Raw genomic sequence first — 23,168 nt, forward strand, 5'->3', positions numbered from 1 at the left:
ATTGTCTAGTATTCTTGCCCCAAGAGTACTGACTCCAGAAACTCAGTAGGACTGATGGCGGAGCTGTGCTGGTTGCTGATTGGGGACCTTGGGGACTCTTAGAAAAGAGCGGGATGGAGGGAGGAAGGGAAGATGAGAAAAGAACAACTAATGATAGAGCAACTCCTTGCTTTGTTCTTTTCAGAAAGTAGTATTATACCATTAACTTCAGGGGCCTTCTGATTTTCAAAAGTGTGTCTTTTAGATGGTAGGCATGGTGTTAGATAGATTCTAGAGATAGGACAAAGTTTTGTTTGTTTGTTTATCTTGGCTGCGTCAGCTCTTCCTTGCAGCATGCGGGATCTTTTTTTTCTTTTCTTTTTTTTTTTTTGGCAGCACACAGGCTCTTCATTGAGGCACGTGGGCTTCTCTCTAGTTGTGGCGTGCTGGGTTTTTTTTCTCTCTTTAGTTGTATCATGTGGGCTCCAGAGTATGTGGGCTCTCTAGTTGAGGCACGCAGACTTAGCTGCCCTGCGGCATGTGGGATCTTAGTTCCCCCACCAGGGATCGAACCTGCGTCCCCTGCATTGGAAGGCGGATTGGATTCTTTACCACTGGACCACCGGGGAAGTCCCTAGGACAACGTTTTGAACACAATTCTTAGCTTCCAGGAGTTTGCAATCTAGTAAGGGAGATTAAATGTAAACACATTAATAGTTACAAATAATATGAGACTTAAAAGACACCAAGGCATAAAGTCACAATAGAGTACTTACTAAAAACTGTACAGACAGTAAGTGATACAGGAGTCGATAACAGGAACAAATTTGTTTTAGGTGGAGTAACCAGGGAAGCCATTACAAAGCCGATGGGGGTTGTGCTTGAGGTTGAAGAATAAGTAAAATTTGGGAAAGCAGAAAGGCAAAAAAAAAAACCACTGCTTGTATGCTTTGAGCAAAAGTTCACAGATGTAAGAGAGTAGACTTTTTTATGGTACTATAAGCCAGTTTGGCTGGACTTCATACAGGACCAAGAGTGAGCTATAAATGAACAAAGAGACATCATTTGCCTTGGAAAGAAGGAAGGCGCTTTTCCCTTTGATACAGAAAAGCTGGTGATGAGGTTGTAGGTATGTGTATTAGGTGGGGTTCTAGAGAGAAACAGAACCAATAGAATGTACATTCATATGCAGAGAGAGATTTATTTTAAAGGAGTTGGTTCATGCGATTGTGAAGCTGGCAAGTCTGAAATCTTTGAGGCTGGCACGCAAGCCGGAGACCCTGGGAAGAGTTGATGCAGTGTTGAGGCTGAAGGCCACCTGAAGGCAGAATACCTCCCCTCTTGAAGATTTCAGTCTTTGCTCTTAAGGTCTTTAACTAATTGCACAAGGCCCACCCACACTATGAAGGGTAATCTGCTTTATTCAAAGTCTATTGATTTAAATATCACATCTAAAGAATACCTTATGGCCATGTCTAAACTGGTGTTTGACCAAGTAGCAGGGCACCATAGCCTAGCCTAAAATGAACAATCATAGTATGTAAGAGTAAAGAGAAGGCAAATGAATAATTTCATTTGAGAGGTTGTAAACTGTTAAGCTCACAGAATCAGGAAAATAATGAAAATGAGTAAAGCAGGTTAGGTGGGAACTGTGGCAAATTGGAGAGCTGTGTACCATCTGTCTCAAGGGGGCAGTTAAACTGTACACTCTGCGAGGAATGTGAGCCCACTGTAGCTAAATCTGCTTTTTTGAGAAGTTAGAATGTTAGGTTTATAAATGAAATCAGATTTTTAATGTTTGCAACGAAAACTCAATGCTCTACAACATATTATACGGTCCAGGCTGAATATTATTTGAAACCTTTGCTCTATATCTTTAATAAATTGTAATCTGGATTCAGGAGTTGGTTGACTTTTTTTCTGTAAAGGGCCAGACCGTATGTATTTAGGCATTTTAGTCTATATAGTCTCTCACAACTGCTCAACTCTGCTGTTGTAGCATGAAATGAGCCATAGACAATAAGTAAGTGAATTGGCATGGCTCTGTTCCATAAAACATTAATTGAAAAAAGCCTGCTAGATGTAGCCCACAGGCAACAGTTTGCTGACCACCAATCTAGATGGTGAAGAGAGAACATTTGGGATTTGTAGTAAGAGTAGAGAAGATTTAGTGTAGCCATCACTGAAATGTCTTGTGTAGAATGTGGTGTGAGAGGTTGCCTCTGAAGTTGTGCAAACTGGCATTCTCTGACTAAAAATAATAAAAGGATTGAGGCCATTGTGGGGAGTGGTGTTGAATCTGGTTGTCATGAATTTGTAGTGAAAATCTGGGATTGAGGAATGAGGACCTTGGAGGAAAGGAATTACTTTTTTGCTTAGCAATCCTATCATCACTGGTCTAGCTGAAGTGAAATATAATACTTCGGCCGGTGCAAACTACACTCAGGTCAGATACTTGGATTGAATGTCTCATTAAGGGAGAAGGATATAGGAAGAAAATAGGGGCTGCATTATACATAATGTTCTCACAGGTGGAAAATTAGAAGTCATTTATACTTTACAGTCTGCCCTGAGGAGAGTTTTTCATAGTTCATTGACTGAACAAAGTTTATCAGTCTCTTTTCTACGAGTAAATACTAACTTGATAGATTGTAGCAACTTCAAGGTAGATTTTGAGATCTACAAATAGGATATTAGTGTCACCTGAAGAAGCAGGCGTACTCTAAAAGGAGGGTGTGAGAATTAACTGACAAGTATTGTATTACTAAAAAAAGAAGGCGAAAGAGAAGGGAAAATGAAGGAAGATGGGCTATGATTTGGAGGCCTAAGTGGGATAAACAGGAAGCACAGGAGGAGGACGTATACACCTGTAGAGCTAGGGGAGCAAGACCAAAGGAAGAAGACAGATGGGACATGGGCCTCTTGCAGACGTAGAAGCCCTCTGTTTAGCACCCACTTTTTAAGGGCAGTGTTGTCCAAAGTTTTTCTCATCATGAAACACAGAAAGTGATGTTTGTGTACCACACTGGGGTCTGGCCAGTTGTCCTGAGGGCTGAGAGAGATGAATATCTTGGCACATTTGTAATCCCTTTGCACAGCACACCTATGGCACACCATCTGGACCCTCATTTTAGGGCGCAGCCTTGAGAAGGCCTCCAGAGAGCTCGTGAAAGGCAGTTTCTGAATACTATGGACTGGTATTCCTTTCTGCCTCCATACATGAGAAAACTCAGGGAAAGCAAAGGAAGCTGCAATCAAGGCAGCAGATATTTGAATACATGTGTTAAGCAGTTGGAAATCTTAGAAAACTGCAAACATGGTATAACCTCTGAAACAGAGGAAAAGTAAATTTTAAAACGATAGGCTCTCAGCTATGTTACTTTACCTACTTTTAAAAAAAAATTAATTTATTGAATTAATTTATTTTTGGCTGCATTGGGTCTTTGTTGCTGTGCGGGCTTTCTCTAGTTGTGGCGAGCAGGGGCTACTCTTCGTTGCGGTGTGCGGACTTCTCATTGCGGTGGCTTCTTTTGTTGCAGAGCACAGGTCTAGGCGTGTGGGCTTCAGTAGTTGTGGCTTGTGGGCTCTAGAGCACAGGCTCAATAGTTGTGGCTCACAGGCTTAGTTGCTCCGCAGCATGTGGGATCTTCCCGGACCAGGGCTCGAACCCGTGTCCCCTGCATTGGCAGGTGGATTCTTAACCACTGCACCATCAGTGAAGCCCCTACCTACTTTTCTTTACCCAGAAATATATATCACTGTAGATTACTATATCACTATATGGTAATATAGATTAATATTATCACTATAGATTACATGGAATATATTGCTGGCTTTTTCTATTAGTATTTCCCTGGCTTGGTAGATAGATCAAAGAGCCAAGGAAAGTAACGTAGGAATAAAACCTACAGGCCTCAGATTGAATTTCTTCTGAGATGTCAGAGACATTTGGAAAGTTACCCCAAGGAAAATAGTTCTATAATGAATTAGTAAAGTGAAGTCCCCTTGTCTAATTCCATCCTTCTTTTTAGATAGAAATTTTTAAATTGGTCTTGGGAAATGGAGGCAGGCGGATTTGAGGTTAACCTCTGACTGAACATGATTTGGATTAGGGAAGAAAATAAAACACAGAATTTCTCTAGTTTTGCTCTTTCTCTCCACCCCTAAGGAGCACGATCTTCAACACTGGGTCCCTCCTGAGGCTTCTGGAGGCCATTGGAGAAAGGGTGGGAGGAATTTGGCTGTGGGGATCCCATGTCCAAATGAGAGTTTGTGGATGCTTAGAATTATGTTTTTACTTCAAGAAAACCACAAAATCTGTCAATGCTAAATAAAGAACTACAGGAAAAGAAAGTGATGATTCTTTACTGAAACTCATTTCCCTTTAGGTCTGCATATATTTAAAATTGGTCTCCTCTACTATATTCATATATTAGGTTTCTCTTGAGAACAAGTATAGCCATAGTGGCAGGTATTTTAGAATATATATAGGGAATGATGTGAGTGCATAGGCTTTGGAGCCAGAGAGATTTCAATTTGAATCTCACTACTACTGCTAACTATTTGAGTGACTTTGAGCAAGTTAAATAACTACTCAAACTCCTCACCTGTTAAATGTGAAATAGTTTGTATAAAACATCTATCATAGTACTTGTTATATAGAGGCTACTCAGTCATCCTTATTTTAGTCACCTTTCCTAAAATGGTCATTTGTTCAAGGCTAGCATGTGTTTTAGAAGAAGGTCTGAGGGATATATTAGTACAGCTGTCTCGAATAGAAATGTAATGCAAGCCACATATATAATTTCGCATTTTCATTTAGCCAAATTGAAAAGTAAAAATAAACAATGAAATATATTTTAATATATTTTATTTAATATCCAAAATATTATCATTTCAACATGTAATCAATAACATTATTAGGTATTTCACACACTTTTTTTCATTGTAAGTCATTGAAATATGGTATATATTTAATTTACAGCACACCTCAATTTAGATACTAAATTTTCATCAGAAATATTTGATCTGTATTTAGATTTCACGAAGCCTAGTTCAAAAATAGACTTATATACTCAAATTGTTCTATACATACCTAAAAGTTTTCTAGCACCTGAATCAAGTACAGAAAACTTTTTTCCTTATTTACATCCACATTTACAAAACTGGCTCACCTTTTTTAGAATAATTGGTTTGACTGAATTAAAGATATATCTGCTTGAAAACTATACCCAACTTAAATTCACTAACTCTTCTTTCACTAACTCTTCTATTTAATTCAGAAGGGTACTGCAAAACTGAAAAGCAGCTCTAAATCAGTCAGTAGCAACAAAAAGTTCTTCAAAGTTTTCTTGTAGTTTTTACAGCCAATTTATTTATTTACTTATTTTTTTGCGGTACACGGGCCTCTCACTGCTGTGGCTTCTCCCGTTGCGGAGCACAGGCTCCGGATGTGCAGGCTCAGCGGCCATGGCTCACGGGCCCAGCCGCTCCGCGGCACGTGGGCTCTTCCCGGACCGGGGCACGAACCCGTGTCCCCTGCATCGGCAGGCGGACTCTTAACCACTGCGCCACCAGGGAAGCCCTACAGCCAATGTATATGCACTGTGGATTAAAACTAAAATCTTCTACCATAATATTAGAAAATGTGTGTAAAGTCAATACTGATTTGTGTTATGAAAAGTTTTTATTTCACTGTAAATTCTCATAACCTATTAGCTTGTCACAAATATGCTTTTCCTTTCTTTGGAGCTTCAAATGTATTTTTATTTTTAAATATTTATTTATTTATTTATTTTTGGCTGCGTCGGGTCTTAGTTGCAGCACTTGGGATCTTTCCTTGTGATGCATGGGCTTCTCTCTTGTGGCGCATGGGCTCCAGAGTGCATGAACTCTGTAGTTGTGGAGCTTCAAATTTAGCTTACTCATATGTAGAGTGATATTGGCAAGAAAACATAAACCACACTACCATTTTTGTGTTTGGTTATTGAGCATTTGGCAAGCATTTTGTTTGTTTGTTTCAAGAAAATATTGAATTCAGGTTAACAGTACAGTTAGTCTTTGTAACTCTTCCATGGCTCAACCAATAAGCATTGGCAAAAAACACAAGATTGTTAAAGTCATTTTGTTTCAGTGATTCTGCAAACTGGTATAGCATTTACACAGGTGCTGTATAATTTTAACAGCTATATTCATGACACTGTCATAGTCAGCTTCAGAAAACTGAGCACATTTCTAATATGTATTATACAGTATAACAAAGCAATGAGAAACATCAGTCTTTTGAACATTCCAGTAAATCTGGATTTTTGATGTTACAAAGCTAGAGCACCTTCCATTGTGGAAAAAAATGATTTTTTCATATCTAGCTGAAATTCTTCTTTGATAGATATGTAAAATTCAAAGACACATCATAAGTGTGATATTTTTATTTTAAGACCTCAAATTGTCAACATTTCTTGGTAAATCTGGAAGTCCTCTGAGACATAACATTCCCAAAGTGTTAATTGAGATATGATTCATCTAAAGATAAAGAAACATATTTGCAGTTTTTAAAATTAAATCAATTCATTTTTGATGTTATAAGAAAGGTCTTGTATTCTCCAGGCAGTTGTTCATGGGCTTAATTGAAGATCTTTCACTTTTTTATAAAAATAACTTTTGTTTTCTCATAATTTTCCAACAAAATTTACATAACAAATAATTTATTTCATGTAAGGACAGTTTCTGTTTTTGCACAACATTTCAAAATGTTTTATAGGTGGCCAAAATTATAAGCTCAGATTTTGCTAAAAAATGATTTTAAAAGTTTTTGTTGTATGGTTAATTTTGATTTCGGTGACTTTCATGCTTATTTGACTGTTGAGAGGAAACTTCTTCATATGTTCGTTATGTAATTGCTGAAAATGCATCCTATCCTTATCTACTTTATTATCCTAAAAGATTTTTTATATAACAACTTTTTAAAATAACAGCTTTATTGAGATATAATTCACATGCCATAAAATTCACCACTTTAAAGCGTCCAATTCAGTGATTTTAGGATATTCACAGAGTGTGTCATCATCTTCACAGTCAATTTTAGAACATGTTCATCACCCCATTGAGAAACCCCGTTGGCAATCACTCCCCGCCCTGAGCCCCTACTCTGCTGCAGCACAACATCACAAAATATACAATTCCATTTACATGGAATGTCCAGAATATGCAAGTCCATAAAGACAGAAAGTAGATGAGTGGTTGCCTAGGAATTGGATTGTAGTGGAGTAGGGACGGAGGGCAGAGAGGAGATATGGGGAGTGATTGATAATGGGTGTGGTATTTCTCGGTGGGGTGATGAACATGTTCTAAAATTGATTGTGGAGATGGTGGCACAACTTTGTGAATATCCTAAAGAGATATCTCATTGTGGTTTTGATTTGTGTTTCCCTAAGGACTAATGATGAGTGTCTTTTTATATGCTTATTGTCCATTTGCATATCTGTTTTGGAGAAATGCCTACTCACATCCTTTGCCCATTTTTTTTTTTTTTTTTTTTTTTTCTTTTTGCGGTACGCGGGCCTCTCACTGTTGTGGCCTCTCCCGTTGCGGAGCACAGGCTCCGGACGCGCAGGCCCAGCGGCCATGGCTCACGGGCCCAGCCGCTCCGCGGCATGTGGGATCTTCCCAGACCGGGGCACGAACCTGTGTCCCCTGCATCGGCAGGCGGACTCTCAACCACTGCGCCACCAGGGAAGCCCTCCTTTGCCCATTTTTAAATGGACTTTTTTGTCTTTTATTGTTGAATTGTAAGAGTTCTTTATTAATTCTGGATACAAGTTGCAAATATTTTATTTCATTCTGTGGGTTTTCTTTTTTCTCTTGATGGTGTCCTTTGAAGCTCAAGAATGTTTTAATTTTACTGAAGTCCAGTTTATCTGTTTTTTTTTCTTTTGTGTCATGAACGAACAGCTTTTCCGTTTTGTTCTGCAGCAAATTATAGTAGCATTAGGAAATTTGTGGCATACGTTCTTTCAGTCTCTTTTCTTTACTGTTCCAATTATTGTACTGTCTCAGATGTTATCATCTCCACTTGATTCTGTTAAAAATCTGTCCATAATTATTTTTTAAACTAAAAAAGTTTCATTCTTATAATTAAAATAATAACTATACCAATTATCAATTATGATTTATATAGGCATCACCATAAATATAGTATCATAACAAACACCTTACAATGTTATATTGGTACATAGGAAAAAAAATCATTCTAACTGAATCAATCCTTTGATACTGACTAGATTGGTGGTGTGTTTGTATATAGTACTACAAACCACCCACACACCCAGTGCACAACTAGGCCACAACATTAATACCTTAACATGATGCATGGTAGTGGTATGTAGTCCTAAACAATAAAGTCATGTTTAACAGAAGAATATTTTACACTGCTTCAGTTTTTAAATTTTAATTAAAATGAAATAGAATTAAAAGTCTAGCTCTTCAGTTGCATTAGCTATATTTCAAGTGCTCATTGCCCGTGTGTACCTAGTGTTTACCGTATCGGACAGCCCTGTGTTAGTGTATCAGGATTTTTAAAAACATTAATACTGATTTTCTAGTACTTCATAGCTCACAGAATGCTTTGATATCTTTTTTACTTTTAACACCAGTTCTGTGAGGTAGATGTGACAGAAATTATCTCTGTTTTATAGATGAGAAAACAAACTTTGAGAGACTGACCTACCCAAATAACACAGCTGGTTGATGGTGATGTCAAGACTTGAATCAGGGCCACTAAGTCCGTGGCCTTGTCCACTTATACTCTGCATTTTTTTAAAAAATAAATTTATTTATTTATTTTTGGCTGCATTGGGTCTTCGTTGCTGGATCTTAGTTGCTGCATGCCGGCTTTCTCTAGTTGCAGCAAGCAGGGGCTACTCTTCATTGCGGTGTGTGGGCTTCTCATTGCGGTGGCTTCTCTTGTTGTAGGGCTTGGGCTCTAGGCGCACAGGCTTCAGTAGTTGTGGCTCGCGGGCTCAGTAGTAGTGGCTCGCGGGCTCAGTAGTTTTGGCTTGTGGGCTCTAGAGCGCAGGCTCAATAGTTGTGGTGCACAGGCTTAGTTGCTCCGCAGCATGTGGGATCTTCCCAGGCCAGAGCTCAAACCCGTGTCCCCTGCATTGGCAGGCAGATTCTCAACCACTGCGCCACCAGGGAAGTCCCTGCATTTTTTGATATAAATTTTTTGGTGACCTAAAAGTACTAGAAGGAAAAACCAATATGCTTTGTTTGTTTATTCATTCAAGAAGTGTTTTTTCACCACCTCTTATGCCCCATATTTTTCTGGGCAGTGAGATACAATGGTGAACAAGACAAAGTTCTGGTCTTCATGGATCTTAGCTTCCAATTAAGGCATTAGTGAACAAATATATACTATAGTACTAGGTAGTAAGTAGTATGTTCTAATACCATTTTCTGTGAGAATAAGTAGGAAATTTAGCTTAAATTTTAGTTCATGTTTAGGTTATCAAACCCTTATTGTATTGATTTAATTTTTGTTAGCTAGATTTTTTTTCTTTGAAGATAAATTTTTCATAAATACACTGCATGTATCTTTTCATAGGCAATATAAAGAAGATGAAAGTCAGTCAGAAGAAGACTACAGAAGTCTGAGTGCTTCACCCACTTATAAAGGCCTTCTAATGGTATGGGGGCTATATGACTGATAAATACTTTTTTTATAGAGCAAAAATGATAATCTACATAATCTCCCAGGAAAGTTAACTATATTTTTTTGAAATGTGTTGCAGTCATTACAGAATCAACTCAAGGAATCGAAATCTAAGATAGATGCACTTTTAAGTGAAAAGCTGAATCTCCAAAAAGATTTGGAAACCAGGTGAGAGAAACTTGTCATTTTTATTTAACTTCCATTTAAGCATAAACTGGAATTTTGAATATTAAATAAATCATTCTGTTCCCTTTACTCTAAAACTAATGTTGGGGACCTCATACTTATTTTAGTCATTTGTCTTTCATATCATGGAAAGAGCAAAAATACATATGTAGGCAAGGGAAGTGAGAAAATAGGAAGAAGATAAAACTGGGTAGGAACTCAGAACATATTCAGTCTTATGCCAGCAGGTTTCCCTTTCCCAAATAACTTTATTTTTTATTTTAATTTTTTTTCCAAATTACTTTAGAATGTCTTATTACCTCATCATATGCCTGTGTTGTGGGAAGGGGGGAATTAAAAAGTTTAAATGGCATACAATAGAAAGGTTTATTTATGTACAGCATACTACCACAAAAGGATGGCACTCTACCTGTTAACAGAGAGTAATAAGGAATGCACACTGCTGAGACTTTTTTATTCAACAAATATTTGTTGAATACCTATTGTAAGTTAGACATGGCCTTAAGTTCTGGTATAATATATAATAAGCAAAACAAATATCTTGTTCTTGTAAATCTTATACTTTAATGGAGAGGAGACTGATACCTACAGTAAAAACCATTTCTATGAAGTTTAAAAGCCTGCCACATAATAATGTGTAAATTTATGGTTATATAAATATGAGGTGAAAATTTATAAAACATGAATAGGAAGAATGAAGAGTGAATTTCAGATAGTGGTTACCTGTGGTATGGGAAGGAGAGCAATGACAGTAATCAGGGTCACACATGGAGTTCTAAGTACATGTATAATGTTTTAGTTAAAATATTTGAAACAAATTACCATTCAACTTTGATAAAGCTTGAAGGGTGGACACAGCACTATTTGTCTTACTATTCTCTATTCTTGTCCGTACATTTGAGATAATTCACTATAAAAACAAGTAATAGATTAATAACAATAAAAATGGGTAGAAAGTTTTGAACAGGGAATACACAGAAGAAGAAACACAATAGCCAATAAATACCTCATTAGCAGTCATGAAATATTTTTTTAATTAACTAATTAATTTATTTTGGTTGCGTTGGGTCTTAGTTGCTGCATGTGGACTTAAGTAGTTGTGGCACGTGGGCTCAATAGTTGTGGCTTGCGGGCTCTAGAGCACAGACTCGGTAGTTGTGGTGCACGGGCTTAGTTGCTCCGTGGCATGTGGGATCTTCCTGGACCAGGGCTGGAACCTGTGTCCCCTGCAGTGGCAGGCAGATTCTTAGCCACTGTGCCACCAGGGAAGCCCAGCAATCATGAAATATTTTAAGAATTTTAAAGCATATTTGTGACAAGTAACAGGGTATACACTATTGTTTATTATTAAATATCTTTACGGTACAGTTTTATTAAATAAAAATAAGTGCGTTCAACATGATTTATCTTCTACAGGCCCACACAGCATGAATTAAGACTTTATAAACAACAGGTGAAGAAGCTGGAGAAAGCCCTTAAGGAAAACATCAAGTAATTATATTTTACCAAAGTTAAAAATTTATTAAGATTTTGTATCTTATTATTTATTTTTATTACCTGTCAGCTTACCTCAGAATGACCGTGGCTCAAAATTACCAGGCTGATGGGGGGAAGTGACATTAAAAAGGGATATTTCTGGTTCCACAGTTTTAAAGGTTTCTACTGTATTGGATTTGGCTGTATATGCATCTTAAATAAGAACAAGGAAAAGGTAATTGTCTGATATAATAAAAGGCAAAGATTTTAATTAGAAAGTTGTCTTTGGAAGTCATGGAGGAATTGCAAGAGAATCATTGAAATTAGAGGTGACAAGGCCCAAATTTTTGTTGGTGGTAGTTATGACATGAATAATATATAGCCTCATCGTATTTTAAAACTAAAGGTTGGGGCTTCCCTGGTGGCGCAGTGGTTGAGAGTCCGCCTGCCGATGCAGGGGACACAGGTTCGTGCCCCGGTCTGGGAAGATCCCACATGCTGCGGAGCGGCTAGGCCCGTGAGCCATGGCCGCTGAGCCTGCGTGTCCGGAGCCTGTGCTCCGCAACGCGAGAGGCCACAACAGTGAGAGGCCCGCGTACCAGAAAAAAAAAAAAAAAAACCAGAAAAACTAAAGATACCAGAATGAATGCAGTGTGCCATTCATATCCACCACCTCTCTCTTATGACTTTGAAAAGCATGTACTCAGAGGAGTTTCAAAAAGTTGGTCTTCAAACAGTGATGGTATTTTCTGAAGATTAGCTATGTGTACTCTTTGATTCAAGGGAATGGGACTTGAAGTAGTGCAGTGAGCACTGAGATGAAATATTTTAAAAATAACATGAGTTAAAATATGCATTAGATGTATTAAATCAGTTGTATTAGCGTATGTTGCTTCAATTTTCAGTGACAGCTGTTTCCTCCTTCTTACGGCAGCACATGCCACAGTGAAAGGGAAGTATTCTGGGCATCCAGGAATTGCATATGGAGTTAAATAAGGAAGGAAAACTAAAAAAGAAAAGAGAAGTGGAAGGTTTGGAAAGGTTGCATTCATTCATTCAATTAATATTTTTTCCCTTCCTACTATTGCTTGATATTTTAGGTACCTGTAGTACCTCTTCCTATCTGCTTGGCATTCTGCATACTGAAATTACAGTGGTAAATCAGATGGAAAAGGTTCTTGCTCTCATGAAGGTTATGTGAAGGGGGAAGGGCGATGAAGAAATAAATAAGACAATTTTGATATAGTATAAGTACTAAAGGTGAAATAGCGTGAGGGTTGCTATTGTATGAGTTTGGACAAGACGTGGCAGTGACATGGTCGACGGTGGTAGTAGTGGAGATAGAACTGATGGGACCTGGTGACGGATTGGGGATCCAGGCAGCTGAGGGGGGGAGAAACATCAAGACTCAACTTAAAACATCAAAACATCAAGACTAAGTTTTAGTCCCAAATAACTAGGTAGTTGTTGGGGCATTAACTGAGATAGGAAAACTGGTCAAGGAGCAGCTGGGAAAAGGAGGATGTAAGGGAGATAAAAAGTCAGAGAAGGTGTGGGGGAGGAGAACTTCTCCTCAGCCCTCTTAGGGTCTCTGGCTGGGCCTGGAAATGAAACTGACAAAGACAGATTAACATGAGAAAAGTATGTAAATGTATTTAATGTACGTTTTACCTGACCCGAGAAGAAATGAAGACTGGAAGAAACCGTTAAGCTTGAGCATTTTACTACTAGGTTTGATGAAGAGTAGAAAGTTGTGGGAAAATGTGATAGTACAAAAGGGTGTGAGCTAAGGGTAATAAACTGGGGGAAATTCAGATTCCTCGTCTTCAGAGATAAAGATGCTCCTTTCCTCTGGGTACAGGGAGGGCACCTGTTGCATGAGGGTCTTATGGTCTGCTTCAGGGGGAGAAGGGGGAGGTCAGAGAGTCCTTCCTGCTCCTGCCATTTCTCAAATTCCTTTAGCGTAAAACATTTCTTATGTCAAAGTGGCATATTTTGGGTTTTTTGTTTGTTTTTGTTTTTGGCCACACCATGCGGATTGTGGGCTCTCAGTTCCCCAACCAGGGATTGAACCTGGGCCACGGCAGTGAAGCCCGAATCCTAAGCACTAGGCCATCCCTCAAAGTGGCATATTTTGGACTGGCCTGATGCCCTTCAAAGGACTCTTAGGACTTCAATGTAAATGTATCAGTGAAGATACACACACATAAAGGCATGCACATATATTCATAGAGATATCTAGTCATTTCCTCATTATTCACAGATCGCGTATTTGTGAATTTGCCTATCTGCTAAAATTTGTTTTTAATCCCCAAATCAGTAGTGGTGGCACTTTCACAATCATTCATGGATGTGCCCAGTATACACATTTTCAGCTGCTGAACAAGGTGATGCTCTGCCCTTTTGTTTTAGCTTTCATAATGTATATAGTCATGCTTTTTGCTGTCATATGCCACTTTTATTTTTTCATTTTTTGCTTTTTGTTGGTGATTTCTCCAAGATGGTCCCAAGCATGGTACTGAAGTGCTGTGTAGTGATCTACACACAAGAAGGCTGTGATGGACCTTGCAGAGAATATACATGTGTTAGAGAAACTTCATTTAGGCATGCGTTATAGTGCTGTTCACCATGAGTCCAATGTTGATGAAACAACGATATTTAAAAAGATGTCTTTATAAACATTAACACACACAAAACAAGGTTATATATATTGATCAGTTGAGGAAAATGTGACCAGAGGCATGTAGGAACCTGATCCTGTATTTCCCCTAGCAGCAGTGGTTCAGTCTTCACTAAGTCAGTGTACATGGTGACTTTATAGAGTATAACTACCATGAATAATGAGATTTGATGCTGTATATGTTTTTTGTTATTCATTTGGGAACTGGTTTTTAGAGTGACTTCACTATTAGACTTTAAAATTGTGATTCAGAACCAATCCCTACTATATATTTCTGTTGAATTTTGAAGAAATGATTTGCATTTTGAATAAAGGATTTGTGTTTTTTAGAAGTTTACATTTGGAATTTTAAAAAATCTATCATTAATTTGTTTTTAAGTTTGGAACCTTTGTAGTATCTAGATGTGAAACAGAGAATTAGGAATGTTAGATAACTTGCCCATATCACACAGGAGGTGGTACGTGGAAGAACTTGGAAAGAAATCAGATCCATACCCAAGCATTTGGACTCTCAAGCTCACACTCTTAACCACCACACTGATAATTAAAACCAAACAGAACACCCAATGAAGAAAACTTTTTCAACGTAAAAAATTTTCAAATTTTTATTTTCTGCCAGGGCAGAGGTAGAATATTTTTTTCAAAGAACTACTGTGATGTTAGGGAAATAATCAAAAATAAAAATCTCCAGGGGGATGCGCTGGTCCCCAGCATGGCGGCCGCTTGGCCCTCCGGGCCAGTTGCTTCCGAGACTGCTGCTGCTCGGCTCCAGGCTGTCCTGTGGGCTGTGTCAGTAACCACAGGACCCTGGGGAGCTGCCGCCGGCGGCAGCGAGGACTCACTTAAGTGCGAGGACCTCAAAGTGGGACAATATATTTGTAAAGATCCAAAAATAAATGATGCTACACAAGAACCAGTTAACTGTACAAACTACACAGCTCATGTTCCATGTTTTCCAGCACCTAACATAACTTGTAAGGATTTTGGTGGCAATGAAACACATTTTAATGGAAACGAAATTGGTTTTCTTAAGCCCATATCTTTCCAAAATGTGTTTGTTAAAGTTTTACACTGTAGGATTTTGTGGAATTGGGAACCTAATTGGTTTCATTCTTATTTCAATGCAGATTGTTGGACCTTCAGATGGAAGTAGTTACATTATAGATTATTATGGAATCAGACTTACGAGACTGAGTATTACCAATGAGACATTTAGAAAAACGCAGTTATATCCATGAATATTGTTTAAAAGAAACAGATTTGAGCCTCCTTGATTTTTTTTTGTTTGTTTGTTTATTTTTACTTGTTGACAGTTTTGCTTTATTTATTTATTTATTTTTGGCTGTGTTGGGTCTTCGTTTCTGTGCGAGGGCTTTCTCTAGTTGTGGAGAGCGGGGGCCACTCTTCATCGCGGTGCGCGGGCCTCTCACTATCGCGGCCTCTCTTGTTGCGGAGCACAGGCTCCAGACGCGCAGGCTCAGTAATTTTGGCTCACGGGCCCAGTTGCTCCGCGGCATGTGGGATCTTCCCAGACCGGGGCACGAACCCGTGTCCCCTGCATCGGCAGGCAGACTCTCAACCACTGCGCCACCAGGGAAGCCCCGAGCCTCCTTGATTTTAATAGAGAACTCTCAGTGTGTAGATTTCCAGATTTTCCTTTTTCCGTCTTCACATACCACATATGGATTCTGTTTAATTTTTTGTTGTTGCTGATGCTTTTGTTTTGTTGTGTCAGTTAAAAACATATTATTCTGAGATTTATTTAATAGAAGTTGGAGATTTGTATGGTAATACAGGCTTTCTTAGGCTACTGTCTCTATGACATAGATAGCTCATTACTCTGATATTAATGTGTCTTCCAAAGGCAAGTTGCCACTTGTCCTTTTCGCTTCTGAAAAATAAAAGTATGACTTATTCAAAAAATTTTAAAAAAAAATCTCCTGTCAACCCAGTGAATCCTCTCCACATATGTAGGAAAAAAAAAGAAACAGTTTTATATAACAGTTGGAATAAATATCCAGCCAGACTGCAGTGTGCGTTAGAGGCATTCTGCTAAAGAGATTTCAAAGACCGAAAGAAATCTCACCCTTTAATATAGCCAGGCAGATATGCAGTCCATTACATGCATGGAATTGTCTTTAGCCAAAGGAAAAATGAAACGTATTGTATCTTCATGACAAGGAGGAAGTTACAATTTAGAGCCAGGAGCATAGGCTAAGCTCCAACAGGGAGAAGGAGACAAGGCACCCTCTTCCCTGATGTCCACCTTTGAAGAGATCATTCTAAGGTTCCCAAGAAAGACATTGCTATGATATAAAATTGGCAGGAGGCTTACGTAAATTTTAACAAGATCTACATACTTCTTAGGGTTTATAACTACAGGTTTTCCAAAGGAAATGCTACAAGAAAAGGAGAGGAAAGTCTCTCCCCCCAACCCTTCTTTTTAGATATTTATTTATTTATTTATTTATTTATTTATTTATTTATTTAGTTGAGGAGCACAGGCTCTAGGCTAGGTGCATGGGCTTCAGGAGTTGCAGCACGCGGGCTCTAGAGTGTAAGTTCAGTAGTTGTGGCGTACAGGCTTAGTTGCTCCGCAGCATGTGGGATCTTTCCGGACCAGGGCTTGAACCTGTGTCCCCTGTATTGGCGGGCGGATTCTTAACCATGGTGCCACCAGGGACGTCCCTCTTTGCCTTTTATAACTAGAGAAAATTAATTTTTTTCTTTAGTCTGCAGTTACCTTTCAACTAACGAGTCTTCAATATCAAATTAATTTAACATGGGAAAGCTTCTTGTTTGAGTTAATATTACAAACAAGTTGGTTATAAAATTCTGTTGCTGGGAAGTGATCAAATAGGTCTGCCAGTGCAAGATAACCAAAGGTACTACACTAATTCCATTTAATTTTTCAGCGGTATTTATATTTTGCTAGAAGGAAATAAAATCAGAATTTCATCACCCTAGTGCTGAGCTGACAGGAGTTGAGGTGGTCAGTTAGGACAATGAGCCAAAATGAAATTAACAATCAAGGCTTTATTGACTTACTGCAGTAATATAAGAAAGAGGCCAAAAGAGGACTGGCTCCTTGGTGTTCCATTTTTCCCCATAGAATGGCACCAGGTAAGGGTCAATCAGTGACATGCTGCACAGATAACTCCTGTTGTTTCATGGGCCTAGGGGAAGGGCAGGAAGTGGAAAAATACTGAGTCAGAGTGGAAAAAGTGTGTTAGTTAAGGCTCCCCCATCCATCCCCCAAAGAGAACTCCAGAACAGGAGTTGCCATGAGATTATGGAAAGGCTTCAACAGACACTGGTAAAAGCTATAAAGTGTCTGCACATAGAAACTTATCAACACAGTGTTTTAAGTTGGGAGTACAGTTTTCTGGATTTCCCGGACTCCACAAAGAAACATAGCTGTTGCTGCTAGCTATGTGGAATGGGTGTCTGCTAAGTATGTAAAGAATTAGCCATTTTAGGAGATTTTTATGGCCTTCAGGCTCTGCTCACTACTCTGGAGACTATAAAACAACCCTGGAATATTTCTGATTACAGCATATTCTGTTCAAACATGGGTTTCTAAAACACCAATTAAGTCATAATGCAATTGGAAAATAAGGGAATGATTAATAGTATAACATAGAAGTTGCATTGTTTACATGCACTTTTTTCATAGGTACAAGGAGTTAGAATAGCAGTATAGTAGACTTCAGGAAGGGGAAAGCTTTGCTAATACATAGGCATCTGCCCTTTCAGATCTATCTTAAGAAAATTTAAAATGAGAAACTGCACCCAGGGCTCCCTCCCTGACCCTCAGCATTAGACAGACTATAGGCTGGAGGCAGGTTGCACTTCTTTCCTCACCTATTTTAACCTCGGCTTCTTTGGCCAGGAGCTCCACTTCCATCTTCATAGTTTTGGCATCCTCAATCCAACATTTCTGCTCTGTTGGCTATGCATTTGTAATATCGCCTGAGGCAACCTCCAGACATACTTGAGCTGTCTAACTTATCTCCTGAGGCACCAATTATTGTTTTTGTTAGTTGTCTAGTTATAAAGCTGCATCAGTTTTAAATAGTCTGGTTGCTAACACTTACTTTTCTCCTGAACCCTGTTATTTTCACATGTGTGATTTTGCAGAATACAAAAGTTTTCAGGAGTATTATGCTGTGGCAAATATTTACTGTTAGACTAGGTGAACCAAAGTTCAATTCCCCATGAATCCCTAGCTTTTACTAATCCTTACCTTCTGTAAATTTAGAAAAACAATGGTATTAAATAAATTAATACATGTGAGTGCTTAGAAGAGTTCCTGCATAGAGAGTTTCTCAATAAATACTAATTATCGTCATCACCAGGCTCCCAATATATGTTAGTTATTATCATTATTACATTGAGGGTATCTCTTTATTCACCTAATTAATTGAATCACATTTCATTTCCCAGAGTGACTGTAAGCTAGTACATGCAATGATATATATATTCAGGTTACTATACTGGCCATTAAAATATTGTATATACATAGTATAATATTTATTAATCATACTTGCAAACAGTTCATTGATAAATTAAACTTTTCCACCTGAATGAAAGGTTAACTAACATTTAAATTCAGATATGTCAGTTTACTTGTAGTCCCACTGTAGAGCTGTTGGCTTTTCTGTGTCACTTTTGTATTCTAGACAGTATGCTCCTGGCACTGCCTTTAGGCAAAACTGTCAAATATGTGAATATGGTAAATAGATGGGAAGTCAAGTGGAAAATAGATTGTGAGGTCTCTGTGTCTATTAGAGGAAGGAGGTTGACTTTTTATCTAGAGCTAATTCTGTTTATTTTGTTTCTGGCATATGCTCACCAGAGAGCAGAGAAAAGCAGTTGAGTGAAGATCAAGGGGAATACATGTGAGTGAAGGAGATAATTGTAAGGTGGTAATAAGAGATGAGGTAAGAAAGGAGTCCGGAGGAATACTGGGTTAGGACTACCAGCATGGAGAAGTTCAAACCTAACCCAAGGAGATTGGATTTAGTTCTAAAAGTAGTGAGAAACCACGTTTTTTTTTTTTTTTTTGCGGTACACGGGCCTCTCACTGTTGTGGCCTCTCCCGTTGCAGAGCACAGGCTCCGGACACGCAGGCTCAGCGGCCATGGCTCACGGGCCCACCGCTCCGTGGTATGTGGGATCTTCCCAGACCGGGGCACAAACCCATTTCCCCTGCATCGGCAGGCGGACTCTCAACCACTGCGCCACCAGGGAAGCCCGAAGCCACTGTTTTTTAGTAGGCAAATGACACGATAGAATGTTGCTATTCTATTTTACAAACAGCAAGTAAAGCTTATTAAAGAGTCATGGAATCAGTTTAATGGGTCAGCATTCCACAGGAAACTGATAGGCATACTGGTTAATTTGAAGTGGGTTTAATAAGAGACTTTTTTCTAAGGCATGGTGGGTGGAGGAGAAATGTTTACTACAGCCTTGACTTCAGAGATATTTGGAGAAGGGCTACTAGGTGGATATACTCATGTTTTTAGGTTTCTGGACAAAGAGACTTTCCCCCAGAGTTCTGGTAGCCAGCCACCTGGGACAATGGTCTCTTGGGTTTTCATGCCCTCTTGACTGGCAGGTATCACTGTTGTCTTCTCTTTGGCACAAGAGGAGTATGAAGAAGGAAGGACCAAACTGCCTAGCTCTTGCTGCTGCAGTGCCCAAACTGCTTTCCCTACCCATTGTTTGTTGATTCCCTTACCTACAGCATCGAGCGTGGAGTACCTTGGAAGTTGCTTTCACCCTTTACTGTAGTTCCTTCCTATTCTATTTTTTGTAAGTGCTGGGGAATGGTTAGAACTTTCTTCATCCGTCTGATCCCTTTAGTTTTCAGGGATTCCTTCTATATTGTGTCTGTTAAGAGGGTCTTCTTGTTTTCCAGTGACAATGTGGCTTAAAATTTTTTTAAAAATTTATGTATGCATATATGCGTGTATGTGCATGCACATAAACACGCATATATATGGAAAGTGACAAAGCTTTTGGGAGGGTAGCTGGATCATTGGCTTATTTTATCATCTTAATCCAGTGTCTAGTAAAGCATTTTATATTATCTTGGGTTTTTTCCCCTTTAGATTACAGGATCTTATCAGTCAAAAAAAGGCTGAGGACAAAGAGGGAAAAGATGAGCCCAGCAAAGATAACCAGCAGCAGACCCTAATTGACCAGAGATACTTTCAGGTATTGAACAGTTGACAGAAAGACTGGTGTTTACAGTGAACCTTGGTTATAATCACAGTATAAAAAATGATCAATTGGTAAGGAATACTTGTATCCTTTATTTGTGTTGCTTAGCCTGTCTTGTCTTGCCATGACATGCTACTTGGTTAAAAGTTGGTAACTTGACTGAGAATTTGTCTTTCCCTTGAAAAGAGACTTTGGCCTAGTTCAAAGTAGGGTAGTGAAAAGCTGATAAGATTTTAACAGATTTTATAATACTTTTCTCTACCTGCTTAAGCCATTTCCCTTTTTATTGTTTTTGGTTTTGCTGTTGATATTATTATTATGTAAGTAAATCTATTTCTTAAGGTCCTTGTATGCTTTTTATAAATTTAGATATTTAGTCCATCTGAAATTTAATTTTCTATGTGGTATGATGTAAAGATCTAGCTTTACTTGATTTATAGACCATTTATTATTGAATAAATGAGCAAGTAAGCCTGGTAGTTTACTGACTGAACTGGGCCTGCACTCATATTTTATTGGGCCCATACAGGTTTTTTTAAACTTTGAATTAATTACTAATTTTTTTAATTAAGGGATTTTTATTTATGTCCTTATTTCTAATTTCTCTTAAAAAACCAAAGAATCTGGCAGCAAATTCTTGCATAGTTGTTATCAGCACAGAATTAGGCCTTTCCCCTGTCACATACGGGCATGTGCTCTTCAGTTAGCCACAGTCCCACCCCGTCCTTGCTTCACTCATTTATGCTCTTACCGGGCTTCTATAGGCATTTGAGTTTTCAGCTTCTAGTTGACCATTCTTTCTCTACATTACTGAATTGAAACGTATATCATATACCATATGCCCTTAGATGCATAGGTTTGTTTCTAGACTCACTAGTCTCTTCCATTTCTGTACTAATTTCTGTAGCTTTATAGTAGGTTTTTTTTTTTTTTTTTTTTGCGGTACACGGGCCTCTCACTGCTGCGGCCTTTCCCGCCGTGGAGCACAGGCTCCGGATGCACAGGCCCAGCAGCCACGGCCCACGGGCCCAGCCGCTCTGCGGCATGCGGCATCCTCCCGGACCGGGGCACGAACCTGTGTCCCCTGCATCGGCAGGCGCACTCCCAACCACTGCACCACCAGGGAAGCCCCTTTAGTAGGTTCTGATACCTTTTAAGGTAAGTGTCTTGTTATTATTCTTTTAAATTTTTTCCTTGGATATATTTTTAGCACATTTATTTTCCTGTATGAATAATTTGTCAAATTCAAAAATAGATCCCATTGAGATGAGCTGAAATTGAGTTAATGTTTTAGATTAATATTTGGAAAAATAACACATTTACAGTTTTAAAAAAATTTTATGTATTTATTTATTTGGCTGCACCAGGTCTTAGTGCGGCATGTGGGATCTTTAGTTGCGGCATGCGGGATCTTTAGTTGCGGCATGTGAGATCTTTATTGCGGCATGAGAACTCTTAGTTGCGGCATGTGGGATCTAGTTCCCTGAACAGGGATTGAACCTGGGCCCCCTGCATTGGAAGCATGGAGTCTTAGCCACTGGACCACCAGGGAAGTCACCACATTTACAGTTTTGAATCATCTCACTCAGAAATAAGTCTCTAATTTTCTTTGGGTCTTCCTTTCTAGCTTTCAGTAAAGTTTTATATATTTTTAAATTTAGCTTTTGCATATTTTTTGTTCTGTTTATTTCCTAGGTTATCTAGTTATCTTATAACTTTTATTGCTATTATGAATGGGATACTTTTCCCATTACATTTTCTAATTGATTGTTGCTGGTTCTTCGTACATCTCTGTGTTGACTTTATGTTCAGGCACCTTTGTGAAAACTGTTTTGTTTTAGATAACTCTGTTGTATCCACTATATAACTAAATTTCATTTTGTTTCTTAGATTTACTTTGAGAGGCTTTGTTCTTTTAACAGGGTAATTAAACCATTCATGGACACTGAGACCAACTTATATATCTGCTTTTATTCCTGATATCTTAATTTCTGTTTTCTATTTACATGGTTTCTTGTTCCATTCTTTTCTTTCCTGACATTTGCTAGGTGGAGATTCCTTTGCTTTTTTTTTCTCTTCAAGTAGTTAGGACAATCATCATCTTAATTCTTTTCTATTCTTGTAATGATTACCCTTAAAAACATTTTTTTTTTACCCATACCAAGAGTTTGTCAGTACCTGCAAACTCTTTCTGAGTAAGATGAGACCTGTATTGTGACTTTTCTTTCATAAATTCTAGTCTCTCTGGGAATTTTTTATTTTACCATTTATTCATTGTTAATACATCTTTTGCTGCCAATCATCAGAGCGTGGCTAAGTTATAAAGAAGAATATATACCTCTAGGAAATCTTGGGGCTTTGCTCTATCGAAAGTGCTCGACTGGGTGATTTTTGGGCACCACTATCCAGAAGTGCTGGTGTCCAGATGCATTTTCCTTTGCAATGAAGAGTTGTGCACTTCAAAAGCCTCCAAGATGGATTATTAATCCTGCTTTGCAGGAAAGGAAAACTCTCCATTCTCGGCCACTGGCCACCCCTCTCTGGAGGCCCTGCTATCGCCCAGGTGCTCCAAGCCAGAAGGGCACTTTATGGGAATGACCATGCTCTGTGGAGGGACAGAGCTGGCCCCCAGCTTCTCTTCACAGAGCCCCCTCCACTGAAGCTCCAGAAATCAAATACAGTAATTGCCAGAAGAATCACTAAAAAAAAAAAAAAAAAGTCCACCCACTAACCTCACATGCAAATGGAATAATCACTCTGGATTCCTTATTGTGAGCTGCTCTCCATACCCTGAATTACCTGTGAATTCCATCTTTTTTTCCCTTTGAATTTGCATCTCTTCAAGACACAAGATTAAAACAAAATTCACACTAAATTGGATTTTAAATGATCTTCCTTTTATTTATTCTT

General features: G+C 38.6%; 1 protein-coding gene and 1 pseudogene across 6 annotated transcripts in view; both read left to right on the top strand.

The window, feature by feature from the left end:
• Positions 1 to 23,168, top strand: part of CEP70 (centrosomal protein 70) — a 93,355-nt gene that overhangs the window by 48,069 nt on the left and 22,118 nt on the right. For all 6 annotated transcript variants that reach the window (XM_060099625.1, XM_060099620.1, XM_060099623.1 and 3 more), the window contains 4 exons: positions 9,581 to 9,662; positions 9,768 to 9,856; positions 11,291 to 11,365; positions 20,147 to 20,252. In XM_060099625.1, the coding sequence (XP_059955608.1) occupies positions 9,581 to 9,662; positions 9,768 to 9,856; positions 11,291 to 11,365; positions 20,147 to 20,252 (352 nt within the window). The remainder of the gene's footprint in view (positions 1 to 9,580; positions 9,663 to 9,767; positions 9,857 to 11,290; positions 11,366 to 20,146; positions 20,253 to 23,168) is intronic.
• On the top strand, positions 14,728 to 15,294 carry LOC132491364 (TM2 domain-containing protein 1-like; annotated as a pseudogene).

The sequence above is a fragment of the Mesoplodon densirostris genome, chromosome 5 (genome assembly GCF_025265405.1).
Source record: "Mesoplodon densirostris isolate mMesDen1 chromosome 5, mMesDen1 primary haplotype, whole genome shotgun sequence".
Classification (NCBI taxonomy): Eukaryota; Metazoa; Chordata; class Mammalia; order Artiodactyla; family Ziphiidae; genus Mesoplodon; species Mesoplodon densirostris.